Genomic DNA, 16,278 nt, shown 5'->3' with positions numbered 1-16,278 from the left:
CTGCGTACATTGTCATCGGTCGAGCATTGCTCTAGTGATCCACTCAATTTAAAAAGAGAGAGAGAGAGAGAGAGTGCGAAGGAGAGAAAAATCTACTTTTCTTCTCTTCTACTATACATATATTATTTCTACATATACATATATAATTAGTCGTATCGATCCAACAGTATATATACGATTCTCGAATACCGTTCACTCTTATACAGTATTTGCGCAAGGGTCATACGCTGAAGAAAGGTCGAGCACCCTGGCGATCTTTAATTCAATGTAATAGGGTTTCTTTTAATAGATGCAATTAAGATGATCGCAAGTGTCGCTAATGAGGACAACAGGCAGTTGACGCTCGCAGTGGGCAAGTATATCCAGTTTGCAAGGAGTTTCACGTTGATCGTTCCGAAGATTCGCGATATTTTCACGTCTGCGAAAAATTCTCCGAAGAAATCGTTCCGAGCTATCGAATTCCTGTGGGCTTTTCATTCCGTTTAAAGCTGCATGCCAATGCAAGGATCGTCTTGTATACACGTACGAATAGACAAGCTATCCGATCGAATAAACGGAAAGAGATAAGAGCGTGCCTATATGTATAGTACATATATATATAGCATCTAGGTGCACTTTTGGCAGAAGTTTACGCCGGTGCAACAGGTGAATCGGTTGGCTTTTTTCGTGTATATATATATATATATATATATACATATAACCCCTGCGAATTCGCTCAGTAGTGACGCTTTAGCACTTTTATCACGTTCTCGAAAGGCGTTGGTAACGCGTCGCTGCTAATACATACAAATCCAAATTCTCGCAGGCCAGCATAATGGCATTATATATAATTGGATGGACTAAATAGTTAAGAGGGAAATAAGCAAAGATTTGTGTCAAAGGTCTTTAACCGAGCCGCGAGCTCTAACAATCGCACTATATATATAGTTATACGATCTTAATATCCTCTTAGAAAATTAGCCTATATATTTTCTTGAAAAGTCTCAAGATTATCACGGCACGCAAAGTACGAGAATATTGTTGTTATAACTTGGGAACTAGAAAAGGGCGGTGAAAGAAATTTTTGGACGAATCAATCATCGCACGATCAATACTTTTCCTAATAGGCTACTATGGAATTGTATAAATATAGACTGCTTGTGTCAAGAGATGATTAATTTTGAAAAGAAGTCGATAGTTTGTTAGGCGTCTTTATATGTATATAGCATAGTCGAGCTGAAAGAAGGAGCCGGCGAGTATAGTATATATAGGCGTAGACACGAGTAAAAAATTATAGGCGAGGAGAGTATATACAGGTTGATGTGAGTTGATTTTCTCATAGTTTATGTATGTACCTGTAGAAATGCGTAATACGTGTGGCTATAGGGATATAGCGAAATGTTGGTTTGTTGGTGTGTTTCTCTCTCTCTCTCTCTCTCTCTCTCTCTCTACAAATATATAATATTTGTGCGTAAAATTACAATAGAGTATAGGTACCAGTCGGTGAGTTAGTTTTCTTAGCATACGTACGTATCTGTATGGGTGTTTGCGCGAGTGTGTATAAGAGCATGGTAGAAGAGTCGGTGAGTCGGTTTTCTCGGTGTGCACGTTTGTTCGTTCGTATATGCGCGCGCGACATAGGAACGAGGAATCCTGTAGCGAGTGGTCAGGCAAAAGGTAGGGCGCGAGAGGATGGAGGGGGAGGGGGAGACAGAGGAGAGTCGAAAGTGGAGTGGTGCGAGCGCGAAAGCCTGACTGAGTCACTGGCAAAGGTTCTCGCTCGCGTCTCCCGTTCTCCATTCTCGTACTCGCGATCAAGCTGCCGACACGACTACACCCTCTGCACTCTTCGACTTTCGCTCGTTTCTTCAGTCCGAAAGAACACCCCGAAGAAAGAACACTCGCCACCGACCTGCGAATCCTCCTCACTGGAATAAAAAGAAATCGTCATCAAGATGCAACAACGAAACACCGCAGTGCTCCTCATCGTCTTCTCCCTCGTGCTCGCTGTCCGCTCAGGTGATTCTCTCAATCTCATTTTTCTTCGAAATAATTACCACCACCCCACCCCCCCCCCCCCCAACCGACATTCCCCCTTTTCCTTCATCCGACTGCTCGGAACTCTAACATCACAAAATTTACACTTTATCCGACTCACCCATCTCGCACGTGGAAAAGGAGCTTTTAAAATGTAAATGGGACAAGGATACTGAACAACTCGATGTTAACTGACGTTAATTCTTTTCTGGTTCCTTCTTTTCTTCCGCCATCCATTTACTCGCAAAGTTTCTCCGCTCTCGGGAGCAGAGAAATGCGGACGAATGGTAGTTTTAATTTGTCTGTTTATTTTTCTCTGCGATGGAGCGTAAACAGCATTTTGTGATTCAGAGAGGAATTTGTGCGAATAAAGTAGTATAGATTTTTGTTAAGAGCCGAATTTTTCGGTACTGGAAGAGCCGCAACATGTTGAATGTCTGACTTGTGAAAGGCCTTACCACTTTCTTGCGCGAGATTATACCTCCGCGACTCCCTGGACAGTTTTCTTATAACTTCTCGTTTAATTCGTAGCACGCTCGTTTACATGAAAATTTACGCTTGGTTGCGTTGATAACGTTAAGCTGCGCAATTCGAGGAACGTTTACCTAACTGATTTTACGATTTTTTTGCAATATAGATTCGGACAAGTTACGCCATAGGTGTAATATCTCGTAATTATCGAGTGTTCGAAGCGAGCGTTTTGAAATGACATTGGAATAAATTTTCTCGTTTCTCGCGAAAATATACGTATATATTGTGAAATTCGCCACTTGGCCGATTAGAGCTACTCCTACGTGGCTGACGGTGGGTCACAGGAATTAACGCTTGTTAAAAATTAGCGCTGTCGGCAAAGACAAACTCGTGAATTGCTTAATTCATAATTCATCCGTGGTTATGAGCAGACAGCTCTGCGAAATAACCTGTCAACAGACAATGGAAAATTGTCCGCTATTATCATTCATCAAACGTCAGGCGCGTATAGGTACAGTACTACTACTACTACTATGTATACCTTGTATACGCAGCTTGCGTTAAAATCGTGTTTACCTACTTGGGAAAACTTTGTTTTGTTTTTGCAATTTTTTCCGTTTTCCACCGTTCGAAAGATTTATAGAAAAATTTCCATAAGTTTCCATTAGATTTGATTATACGAGGGGCTTGACGAACCGTAAAAAGAAATTGTGACAAATGGCTTTAGGAGACGACAGCATATATCTCGAAGTGTAACGCATCGAATGGCAGCGGTGGCGTCGCGACGCTTGGCGCCACGGCGCCGCGACCTAAATAATAACAAGTGCACCACCACTGAACCGCGCGCACTGCTCTCTATAGTATATATATATGTATAGTTACGTATACGCTTTTCATGGGGGATGAAAACACGTAGCAGGCATAAACACTCTTATTCCTTACGTCGCAGATACTACACTCCTATACTACTACTCTCTTAATAGCATCGAAGATAAGGATTCTTTATTCGCAGTTCCTCTCGAGAACAAACAAGTCCGATTGAATAGGACATTCAGCCTGATTCGCTGAAAGACTTTCCATGCTCGACATTTTTCAGACTCGTCCTTATTAGGAGACAAAAAACATACTTTTCTGCATGATTCTGTACTTACATATAATAATACTATAGGTATTAGAGCTATATGCATCGAAGTAAATATTTCAATACTGTTTAGATCATAACAATGTGTTTGTTGAGTTCTCTTATTTAATATTTACAATCACGTGGCTAAAACTCGAGGTTTCTTATTCTATACAATAGTCTTGTGCTTCACTGTTTCTGTTTTCTTTTTATTATGTAATATAATGTATTGCTCGGTGAGTCACCTTAATGGCCTTGTGCGAAGAGGGAGAACTTATTTACTTCCGCTAAGAAAATGGCGCAGAATCTAAATAGGCTTATACGTTTGATAAAATAGTATATATACACACTACTTACCAGTCCTCGCCCTTATACAGCTCCATCATTCTCTTTCCCATCGATTCACTTTTTACCCTCCAAATTTTCTTAGGGGGGTATCGTTATAATTATATATATATATATGTAAGTATACATGTGCGCTTCTCACATCCGCGCACAGGTCTCTAACACGATAGCTGAAAAATTACAGTACGAAACACCTGCTTTACACAGATGGCGGCGTTCACTCATTTTCCGTCCTAAACGGGAATTGGAATGGCTTCGTGTAACGAACTTACTTAGTAAATGTAAAAGCGTCCCCTTGCATAAAATTATGAGTCAGCCGGAAATGATGACGTATCGAGTGCAGGGGTGCAGCTTGACTTGGCGCTACCCTAGTAATTTATTTAACCCGAAGGGGAAAAACTCGCACTGAATTCGAATTGTTCGCTTTAAGAAAGTATAGCCTGTAGATCAACTTCTCTCTACTGTGCTCCGTTTTCTTTGTAAGAGTATATACATATACGTAATAGCGATGAAAAAAATTCTGCTCACGAAGACTAATGTACGCTAGAGAGATAAGCTGACAGAACGAGCTTCCGCGCGAGAAGATTTTCATATCTACTGGCAAATATTATACATGACTCTGTAAATAAATGGACTGTTTTGCAGAAGACGATAATTTTAGGCGATTTAAGCACTATGACCTTGGTTCTCCAAGCTTCTCGCATTTCTAATGTAAACTGTGCAGGAACATTCAATTCCATAGTGCAGCTATAAATTTCTAATATATGAATGATTCAATAAGACACGAGAAAAGTTTGTCAATATGCAATCTTTGTTCGCAGTCGGACGTATATTTTCGTTAAAATTAATAAGCAATAATAATTAGCGAATCGCGAGTTAAGAACATTGAAATGTTTCTGGATATATGAAAATTTTGTTCTTTCTAGAAGAGCCATTGAAGTGCTACCAATGCAATTCTGTCATGAACGATGGTTGCCGCATGGATCCAAAAGCACACAAGCTGGAGCCGATCGAGTGTACATTCAATAACATGAAATCTTGGCAGAAAGACGCGCAAGAAAATCACCTTCTCAGACCCATAGCGAGTATTTTCGAGATAGACAATGTTCAGCACTATGGCAACACTGTGCCAAAAGAGATGACTTCCTGTTCCAAGATGGTGTTCAAAAGTGAGTTGCGATATTCCTTATACCGATAAAATTGTTCAGAAACATTCTCCAACATAACTTTGTTTCGCCTGATTCAGTAAACGGTCAGGATGTTACCGTCAGAGGTTGTCAGCCCCCCAAGACAGAAAACATAGACACGTGCAAGACGACCAGGAACAAGCTGATGAACAATCAAATTGCAAGCGTGGAATATTGCGGACTCTGCGACCACGAGAGTTGCAACGGCTCATCCATTCCAGCAGCGCCACGAGGCCTAATCATGTTCTTCGCGGTGTTGTTACCTCTCCTGATGGCCGTTGCGTCCCGCGTGGCGTAATCTTCCAACGATCACAGCGCAGCTGTACTCTCGCGTATCGTACTATTACGAATCCGTACATCTCCGCTTGACACCGAAAGCGCTCGCGTAGCCAGGCCAAGCCTTGCGTCGTCAAGCGATTATCATCAAGCTACTATACGTAACACAGTATACTCTACGTATATTGCGCTACTCTAATTCAATCGTACGGAAGGCAGAGGGACGGGCACGATCAGGGCCACGAAGTTCATACATATACAGGCGAATCTGCATCTATACATATAACCTGCAAACCAAACTTCCAAGATGGCTGCATGAATTCTTATTTACGCAGTTAATACATAGAGCAGTATATATACACTGTATTGATGTGTGGTAACGTACATCCTTCTTCATTTCACATAAACCTTTGTTCAAACGATTTTACTTGTATTTGTATCAATGTAGCAACTCAAGAAATAATGAAAAATATACAAAGGTATTAATTAGAGTAATGCCAATTCATGTGTGTAATGATCATTGAGAAACGAGAGGTATTATTATAACCGCGCTTTTGGGTACTTAATTTTACATCAATTCACCATGCAGTCTTACACATGCAAATCTTCTCTCCGGCCGGTCCCTCTAGCTTTAGCGCCAGAATACACGAAGATTCGCGCGATCAACAGTCGCAATGATTATTTCAGCTCTGTATACCTATATTATATAATTGTCCTCACTCGTAAGTATTTTCTAATGTTATACGAATAGATCGTAGTTCCTCTACAGGGACTTTATACTAACCATGTACATGGAATCTGTTATATGTATATTTGAACAGCGATCGACCGGTTACCTCTCACGATTCGCTGCTAACGCATTCGCATTCACCCAGTGGGCTGGTCGATCTTTAAATTTCTCTATTTAAGTAATAACCTATCTATATGTCTGTGTATGTGCAACGATTCATCGGGTGTTCACTTGTAGGAGCACTATACTCTTGAATTTTCGACACGCGATGGGTAGTACTACCATTTCATTGGAGAGTAATGCTAAAGTCAAGTTAAATATTTGTCGCACGAAAATTATAACGAGCAATAAAGTGTATTGACCGACACTCCTGTTTCCCTCTTCATCATAATTCATGAGCACGAAAGCATTTGAAAACAACGCAACGTGTGTTGGTCTCTTTCCTCCAGCCATGTTTTTTTAATATAACCATCGAAACTATTTTGTACATAGTGCACAGATACATATACACGTGCCTACTATACATTATTTATACAAAGACAGTTAATCGTTAACAGGACTACTCGCTACTTTTTTATACCTTCATATACATGCAGGCTCTATTTTGTTCGTTAAACCGTTGAAGTGGTTCAATTCGTTGAAATAAGATAAACATGTCTTCTCATATTCTGACTTTCTGAACTAGCGTACATTAGTGCAGCTAAAAAAACAGGCCTACAGTTACTCAAACATTTTGCACGAATCTTAACACTCGCAGTACTCTGAAATACATATTCCATCATACTGTTTACAATTAGTCGTGCAATTTTAACAACCACTGAGTTTTCGTGTCAGTTGCGCATTCGGTTTTATTGCTCGAGATAAGATATCGCGGTGTAAGACGAGAATAGAAAATCACAAAGAAACTAGCAGAGCGAGCAGCATAATGCCACATCTCTCGGTGCTACTTATAATAATTCTCTTACTGCTGAATCTAGGTAAGTGCTATATTTATTTTTATAAAATGACATTTATAAATCTGTAAAAGATTAAACCACAGAATTCTATACATGATTCTAATTGGACGTATACGCACGTTCGAAGCAATAAGTTAGATTACGTTAGTGAAATTATTCTTTATTACTGACGATAATCAAGCGTTATGTCACAAAGGCAGGACGGAAGTACAAAAACCGATCGAAACGTCAATTAAGTTCCTCCGTCGCGTCATCAAATCTGCTTGCTTCTCGACGTGATTACATGTCGGAATCAGTGTAAACAAAGTAACTGTAGGATAGTGCACGCTACGAGTGCAAATGACTAGATGAGCGATGTTCAAGACAATACCCATAAGCTATATATGTATATACACGTTAACTATACGATCGTTACGGGGACGGACTTTTTTAATTATATAACAGCGCGTGGGTGTGGGTGCAACCGTATAACGTCTCTACAATTCCAATAGGTGTAGCCTCGTCTCGCTGAAGAAGCTCTTCCACTAATTTGATCATCCATCATTTTCTCCTCAATTACGATCATTTTCCTGCAATTCGCGATATTACGATAATTAATTAATCAACTCGCTGCTCCTGTGAAACAATATCTCTAACAAAAGTTCAATGAGGTGCAACAATGTTTTACGATGCAATTAACAGAGGGACCTGCATTATTAGCGAATTGCTGATTCACGCGTAGCACGAAAGAACTGCGATAATTTTCATAACAAGTGTCCATTCTTAACGTTCATATCGGCTTCCTTCGATTGAGTAATAAAACGTGGGTGCAACGTAGCATCGTAAATACTGGTGGCGCACTCGGGCGAATTGCATTGACCTATTCGCAAGTTGATTTTGATAGATGATAGGTATACCAATGCTCCATAACTCGTAGATGCAAATGATCAAAACCTCGTGTCTTCTACGTAGTTTACTGTTTACAGTTAAAATATGTATTACCGCAGTACACACATGTACTATATACAAAAGTATAGGTTATATCTTGTAAAATTTCCTTCTTTCAAAACATGCAAATCTTCATCGTTCTTTATAAGAAGCTATTAAAATTATACACTTTGCATTAAGAGTTTGAAAGTTTAAAGTAGGAAGGAAATATCTCGTTAAAAATCCCTTGCGGAAAGAGCAGGAATTGGTCTGTCTACGTATGTATGTATATATTGTATACACGTAGAGACATGTAATTCGTGGCGCCTGCCCACGACGAGTACGCACACTTTTGAGAATTGAAGATAATTAGGTTCTTTTAAGGAGCATAAGTTTATATAGCAGTATTGTTTAGACCAATGAAATAAAGCGTGTTTGTAAAAGTGGAACCTTTGGCAGAACGCGCGAACGCGGAAGATTCGTGGTGTTACGAGTGTAACACTAACTTGACAGGTGGCCACAAACGGAATTGCAACGATCCTTTTACATCGCCATTTGTATCAGCGGAGTTGACACTTTGCAAGGGAGACCAACCGCATCATTGCCTGAAAAGTATCATTCTCTGTGAGTATGCGACGACTAAATATTTTTACCCTTTGCGCATGCGCACTGGTCGCGTATGATGTATAGAGACACCTGCTACAAAATAATCGAAAGCAAGTTTATAAAAATGGTGTAAAGTGTTTCTCTTCCGCGTTGTTGTTTTAGTCAGCCGTGCAAATAGGTATATAATTAAACGAGATGTGTTCTTCCTAATAATATGAAAATCCTCTGATTTAATATTCTAGATAAAAATGTTCTAGTAACCGTGAGGTCCTGCGTTCCATCCCGCATCATCGATAAATACTGCCAATTTCAAGAAAAGTTTCCCGGTGCAAGCGTCGAGTGCTACTTTTGCAAGGAAAATGCCTGCAACTCGCAAATAAGAACAGAACTATTTTCTTCGAGGCTTACGCTATTCATCGTCGCATTATTCTGTCTAACATTTTTATCATAGACCATAAGACGTAGAACGTTACTTCTATGGGTGTGTTTTTCTAGAAAATAAAGCATCCTTCGAAAATTATAAACATATGACATATATGATAGTAATAAGTTTGGAAATCTTTCGTATTAATACCAAAGCGATCAACGTGATAGGTTAGTTTATACAAAAAACAAAGCGACAAATTGTGGCTGTCAATAAATTTTTCTTCCGGTAATGTCTATAATTAGAGTCGAAATTATAATTTGCTCGATATAGCAATCCGAGGCGGCACAGCGATGAAGCTGCTCAGACGTTGAATTCAATCAAGCTCCTATTGCAAGATATTAAACTCTAAGGTGTACGTATATACGTATACATAACCTAAGATTCGTTGTTGCGAAGGCTATTTATTAAACAAATAAGTGGAATGGTTATTAATCAGACTAATTAGGTTAAGGTTAATTACGTAATCATTTTATTAGGAATAGAGATTACGATTATAATACATGTACGTATCTATATTTAAAGTTAAAGTCGGAAATGGAAGGGAAAGAAGGGAAATGAAGGCAAAAGGAGGGGAAGGGGGATAGGTTAGGTTGACGTGGCTGATATTAGCCGGAAAGCCCAGTTGACTTCGGAGCTGAAAATTAAATGATCTTATGAATGAGAGCTTATGAAGCATGCCAGAGAGAAGTAGAGAATCAGTCGACTTGCTTCGTATAGTTCCTTGCACTTGGCAGTTTTGAAGACTCGTACATACGTACAGGCATTGGCGTAATGAGGGGGAGGCGGGGGGGGGGGCTAGGCGCCCGCGCCCGTATGCGCAACCAGACCAGACCATCGACGAGGGCCGGGTCAAATGCCGGACTCCGGAGTCAATTTGGTAATCCCTCGCGGGGTTAAATGCTCTCCCGACCCCTCATAAGTCCTTCTTAACTAGTCGGCAGGCCTCACTTTGCATTGCTGCGTTTATAACCGCCGCGCGCGTTTCTCCGCAACCTAACCTGTACCCTTCAGCAATGGATCCTCGCACATGAGTTTTCAATTATTGTTCTCGAATGAATAATTCTGCTGAATCTTTCTTCCATGCGTTTTATATTTAGAAACTAAACTGCGATAAGTAGTTTCACTCTTATTGCATGATATCGCGGGACGTAAGCCACGCAGTTGTTACACAGTATACTGTTTTTCGGGTTGATATACATAGTTTTAAAATCATTCAAAGCAACGAGTACGTTCGCGCGCCTCTCTCCACACCTAACGTGTACTCTTCAGCAATAGATCCTCGCGAATGATCTTTCAATCCTTATTCGGTATTCAAGCACACTAATTTAATAAATAGTCGACTCAAGTGCTTCTGGCAACAAAATCTCTCTAATGTTAAAGTTATTAAACCAGTACCACTGCACTCGCAATCGAGTCAAGATAGTGACAGCACTTTTACACAATGAAAAAGAATGTTAGAATTCTAGAAAATAATTACCTTATTTATCAAAATCTTTTGCGATAACCAGTGAATAATACACTAAAATTTCACATTTTATCTTTTGAAATTATATTCATGGCCTAATAACCTTAATCTCAGGAGCAGGATCGATGCGAATCACTTTATTCATGGTAAATCTCTGCTACGTGCATTTTCTATTAAAAAACTAAACTAAGATAAATCGTTTCATTACTGCGTAATGTCGCGAAGTATACGCTGCGCAATTACTATACTATACTATATGTTCAATTGATATATAAAATCCGCGTGAGTAACGAGCATTTCCGCACGCATTTAATTCTAGTATATTACGTCATTACGACGTCCCCACCTATTTTTGTATATGCTGTGCAAGGCCTCTGAATCTGCAAAGATGGATCACGCTTCTGGGAAGCGACGGTACATACGTTTATTCTTTAAATTAGTGCTTATATCGGTGACACCAATATCGGTGCTGTCTAATCTTTATGGGAATGTGTCATAGCGCGCGTGTTACGTGTAGCAGCTCCTTTCCGAGCAACGCGGTTCCAACAATTGTCAAGGCGAGGCGTGTTGTCCCTGTGACAACGTTAATAAAAACGGATCTCTAAAATTCCGAAGCAACGAGAAAACGTTACAAAGCGATACGTTTCTTTTTCTATTCCAAGTAAAATATTCGTGTTTACATCCGATGAGGCAAATGGACGAGTGTTTTTCAAGTGTTTTGTTCGCGCGAAAAGAGCGAAAATGCTGTGTGAATGGAAGGGAGCTCAAAGCTATTATATCTGAAAGGAAATGAAATAGTATTAGTATAATACACGTGTGAAAATCTTTTGATCCAGACTTATAGACTATGAAAAACAAGGGGACACACGGTTTAATTGATGGTTAACGAGGATAGACAATTATTCTTTCGCCTCTTGTTCTCTCTCGAGATGCCTCCTTGCTCGTTTGCTCTTGACTCCTACTTCCTGGCACTTATGTTAGATTTGTGTCGGGGTGGGGCTTTGTTACGCGACCATTCCAAAAGAACGGGGAACAACGGAACAAACGAGGAAGGATGAAAAGAGGGAGAGGCTGAGATATCGTTGGTGGAGGATAATTAGTGTAGAAGTGGGAGGGGAGGGAGAGAGAGAGAGAGAGAGATGGGTCCAAGAGGAGAATAAGACAAATAATCAGGGGGATCGTAATGAGGACATCGGGAAGACAGAAAAGAGCGCGCGACTAGTGGAACATTAAGGAGGGGGGGGGGGGGGGGGAATCCAAAAGGAAAATAAGACTGATAATCAGGGGGATCGTAATGAGACGTCGGTGAGACAGAAAAAGAGAGTTTGGTAAAACGTTAAAGAGTGGGAGGAGAGAGAAAGAGCTGGGTCTATAAAAGAAGAAAATAAGAAAGATATTCAGGGGGATCGTTATGAGGACATCGGGAAGCAGAATGAGAGAGACCAGTAGAACATTAAAAAGAGGGGGGAGAGAGAATGCTTGTACACACGCCATCGCCAAAGAGGGTGCCTGGTGGCTGCTGCCTCAGCTTCAGTTCTTGAGTGGACACGTACCGTACCAGCAGTTTCCACTACTACCAAGTACTAGACCGTGGTGCAAACTGCGATTAGCCGAGTCTCATTCATCCTCAGTGTTCTTTACGAGTTGTGACAGTGCTGCACCTTCTTAAATCCTTACAATTTATCGGATAACCTCCTCAAAATGGCCACTGGAGCACAATGCCTTCTCCTTATCTTTGCTCTCATTGTGCTGGTACAATCAGGTACGTTCCTTTCTTCTTACCATAAGTGTTTCCTGAAGATCTTAATTGTGTTATAAGAGAAACTCATCATTCGTTTGAATATCCTTTGGATAATATCTCAAAATTGAGAGTTTATTAACGGGAATGCAATTCTTTCTTCCTATTAACTATTGACAAAAGGACATAGAATTTTATTCTAACCTTGATTTGCAATTATTAAATGTAAACACGTGTTCTCGTCGCTTCTCCAATCATTTGGAAAGTTAGTATGTATATATAGGTATATATATATATATATATATTTCTCAGTAATGCATTGTTTCATTCGAGATACTATTTTACGATTCGTTTCGGCAGCACTTTCTACTAAGAATTCAGTGCATACAATTTTACAGCTTCCGAGAAACTAGATAAACTATTTTTTTGTAATAACGTAACGCTTGGATGCACTTGCGCTATACAGTGATACCGTGCATCTCAATATAAGTGCTCTTAAAATACTAAAATCTCAATATTCTGAGCTGTTGTCTCGAAATAATTTTCCTGACAGCAATAAAAGAAGATATTTTGGAACTTAGAGAAAAATTGTCCAAACTTTATTCGAACAATGAACAATTTTTTATCACAATGATGAGTTAAATTTATTTATATAACGAATAATGCATTCATTTGTTACATCAGTAAATGTGGTTCATTGTTGCAATAAAAAATTGTACAGTCATTGTTCAACCGACGAACAATTTTTCATTACAACAATGAACTAAATTTATCGATGCAACAAATGAATGAATTATTCATTATATCAATAAATTACGTTCATTGTTATGCTGAAATATTAATCATCGGCTGAAGAATTTTTTTCAAACATTTAAAACGATTTTACATAATTTAAACAATGTTTCCTTAACAGGCTCAGCTTTAAGATGTTGGGAGTGTCAGTCTAACTCGAATCAGCTCTGTGGAGATTTATCGAACACGACGGAACATCACAGGCTCTTCCACGACAGATTATGCGAACAAGGAGTCACAAACTTTTACCAAAATCATGTACAAGTTTGCCGGAAAATTGTGAAAAAAGGTAGTTCTTTTCTTCCGCTATTAAATCGTTCAATCGTAACCTAACTATATATATTCGCGGTTTAAGTACCGCTGCTTTTGGGAAAGCTGTAAATTGTTATTCCGGGAATAGTTTCTCATAGAACATTTAAAATAGAAATTGTTCGGTTCTCTCCTTTCATTAAACTGCTTGTTTTACGAACGAAAAATGAAATTAAATATGCGGTTTGCAAATCGTTCTATCATAAAAATGCTACAAAAATACAAAATTAAACGACAGCAAAAGTATAATGTACATTGAACTAAGATATTAAAAGTTTATTATTATAAAATCTACTATTAATGAATAACAATAATTTAATGCAGTTGTTGTTTTTATACAATACGAATGAATGACTAGAACCAGTAGACTGCACTTTTCCGTGTGAAATCGCGCCAATCTCTAAGCAATAACTCTCAACGGAGGTTTCGTCTCTGTCCAGGGATAACGTTTTTCAGTCAATTAAAAATACTCCATAGAATAATTTTAAAACATTACTGAAGTTACAGTACACATGGAGTTCTACGTTTCACTTTTCCTCTAATAAAAAAAAAAAAAAAAAAACAAAGCATTAAATTTCAGCTTGAAATGGAATGATTATAAGAAGGAAGGATATATATATGTATATTACGCTGGTGAAAATTGGCCTTGTGCCATATTGAAGATTGAGGCTTGGGATTTCGATTGAGAGAAAAATGCAAAGAAAAGTGATTGCATAGATGGAAGCAGCCTTGGCTCGTATTTTTATGTAGTATCGTTGCATCCTTACGCACGCGTAACAGCGCCATCGAACGAGTCGTGAAAATCTGTCCAAGCGTGCGTAATGTAATCGAGTATATACTCTAGTCTAGTATGTATACATTTCTGAAGGAGACCGCGAATGATGACGCATGAGTTCCACCTTTAACACATGACTCTAACTATTCTACGACACACTGACTGATACACGACCACACGAGCGAATCTCCCACTTATGAGTCAGAGAGCACGTGGCCCAGCTAATAATTGTGATAATTAGATGTTATTCAGGGTCACAACCACACCCGCACGGGTACTCGACAAGGGCTACATCCAGTAACTAATCGCAATCCTTCGAACACAATTTATATAGAATAATATCAGACAATTCTTTAAAATATCAAGCTACAGCTGACAAATAATTTATTGTAATTTTTTCCAGTTAAATATTCACTAACTGAAAAATCAAATAGTCAATACTTGGATGGCACCTTTGTGATTTCTTTCAGAGTCTTATTGAGAATTGCGTATTTTTCTGAAAGATTTTTTGTTCAGACAGAATTGTCACTTCTATTTAAATAGAACCGGCAACTTGTAATATAAAATCAAGAGATTATTACGGAGACTCCAATAATCAGCAGATGGAAGAAACATGATGTGGGAGAATGAATTTATGAATCATTTGGTTTATGCTATAGCTATTTTTAGGAGTCTATCGAGTTAATCAATTATAATAGCCTCTTTTATCCGACTGGTATATGCATAGGCTCAATGAGGAAATTGGATTTCCACGCAATAAAAACATAAACACGACAAGACGTTGAAGCAGCTATCGTAAGATAAATCGTTTTCACATCCTTGCAGCAGCAGCAGTCGAGCAGCGTATGGGTTGTACTATTTGCTTCCGAGGGATCTCGATAACACGCTTGGAATAACAAGAGTTTCGTTACGTAATCGATTGTACCGCGAGAAGCGCATAAACAATATAGCACTCTGTTGTAAAAAGGAAAATTTCATGCTCACCGAGTCAAAGCGGAAAATCTCTGAGTGCTGCAAATGTTTCTACGCCGGAAGGCATTCTTATGCGCACGCACGGTTGTTTACCTTCTGCGAGTGACCTACTTTTAGTGCTTAATAATCTTCCTAACGAATCTGCCAATGTCAATGGCAATGGCAATTTTCTCAAGAAAACACGCGGTAGTAATACAAAGTTCTCTTTGCAGAGTACGGACAAAGGATAGTGATTCGCAGCTGCTCCACTTTAAATCCGGACGAGCAGGGAATCACAGATGGCGTCTGCGGTCAATCGATGCTGGGCTCACGATCATCGACTATCGAATCTTGCCACATCTGCAGCACCGATCTCTGCAACTCTGCAACGAGTACATCAGCGATGCAGTTGCTTTATGCCAGTACGCTGCTACTCGCCATCTACAATTTCTTCTCGAGCAAAGAAAGCGCCATCTGACGCGCAAGCCTTGAAATAATCTAGTACCCTAACCTAAATTATTCTAAGGATGCAAAACAAACGCGTCGTTGGACGCATCGCAACTTTTCTTCTTCGAAAGTATACTTAAACATTAATAGAGTGACTAACCTTATACATATACGTTTACGATTCTCGAGCTGCATTGTGAGCAAAAAGTGAATTTTTAATTACGTAGATTACACAATTTATACTATTACAAGCAATCATAACCGTAATAATGAACGCGGTAACGAAATACGCACAAATCTCATTAGGGTAATCTGTTGAGTTTGTGAGATTCTAAACTTATTAAAATATTTAGATGCTACGATGTTTGTACTCTATGTAATATATGACTTGTATTTAATTGAACTCTTGGATAGTTTTGTTTGCCTGTGTTGTTCGGAAACTTTGGAAGAGATACGAATTAAGACTAAATTGTTAAAACTTCGCAGGAGGCCTACCGTTAAACGGCTCTCCCATCTATACCGACAGTGTGTGTGTTTAGTCTCGTCGAATGGCTCGGCTATCTTGGGTGGCCCTCCATAATTAAAGCGACCTCGTTAAATTTCTCGTTTGATACTTCATTAGTGCCTAGTAAATTAACGCTTTGCATAGATGCGTGTAGCTGAAGGGCTTCTATAATGCTATAGGCTCACTCTTTCCTCCTCGTTCAGTTTTTCAAAGGGATTAACACTTTGCGTTCATTATGGGAGTGATAAAATTACTT

General features: G+C 39.2%; 3 protein-coding genes across 4 annotated transcripts; all 3 read left to right on the top strand.

Annotated features, from left to right (window-relative positions):
• Positions 1-1,742: 1,742 nt before the first annotated feature.
• On the top strand, positions 1,743-6,512 carry LOC136773396 (UPAR/Ly6 domain-containing protein CG9338-like). Its single transcript, XM_066727046.1, has 3 exons — positions 1,743-1,998; positions 4,879-5,121; positions 5,199-6,512. Exons 1-3 carry the CDS (start codon positions 1,935-1,937, stop codon positions 5,435-5,437), a joined length of 546 nt encoding a protein of 181 aa, XP_066583143.1. The 5' UTR covers positions 1,743-1,934; the 3' UTR covers positions 5,438-6,512.
• A 549-nt stretch (positions 6,513-7,061) lies between these two features.
• On the top strand, positions 7,062-11,761 carry LOC136773380 (uncharacterized). Of its 2 annotated transcripts, none has more exons than XM_066727022.1 (3): positions 7,062-7,122; positions 8,467-8,631; positions 8,871-11,761. In XM_066727022.1, the coding sequence occupies exons 1-3, from the start codon at positions 7,071-7,073 to the stop codon at positions 9,062-9,064; spliced, it is 411 nt and encodes a 136-aa protein (XP_066583119.1). In that variant the 5' UTR covers positions 7,062-7,070; the 3' UTR covers positions 9,065-11,761. The 2 variants fall into 2 exon arrangements, with proteins under 2 accessions (XP_066583119.1, XP_066583118.1); XM_066727021.1 differs by having other exon boundaries at positions 8,856-11,761.
• A 290-nt stretch (positions 11,762-12,051) lies between these two features.
• On the top strand, positions 12,052-15,920 carry LOC136773379 (UPAR/Ly6 domain-containing protein crok-like). The gene is made up of 3 exons (XM_066727020.1): positions 12,052-12,267; positions 13,157-13,324; positions 15,304-15,920. The coding sequence occupies exons 1-3, from the start codon at positions 12,207-12,209 to the stop codon at positions 15,546-15,548; spliced, it is 474 nt and encodes a 157-aa protein (XP_066583117.1). The 5' UTR covers positions 12,052-12,206; the 3' UTR covers positions 15,549-15,920.
• The last annotated feature ends 358 nt before the right edge of the window (positions 15,921-16,278 follow it).

Source organism: Prorops nasuta, unplaced genomic scaffold (genome assembly GCF_024137725.1).
Source record: "Prorops nasuta isolate Cenicafe-Biocafe unplaced genomic scaffold, Cenicafe_Pnas_1.2 PNAS00005, whole genome shotgun sequence".
NCBI classification, from domain to species: Eukaryota; Metazoa; Arthropoda; class Insecta; order Hymenoptera; family Bethylidae; genus Prorops; species Prorops nasuta.
This window is presented reverse-complemented; position numbering and strand designations above follow the sequence as displayed.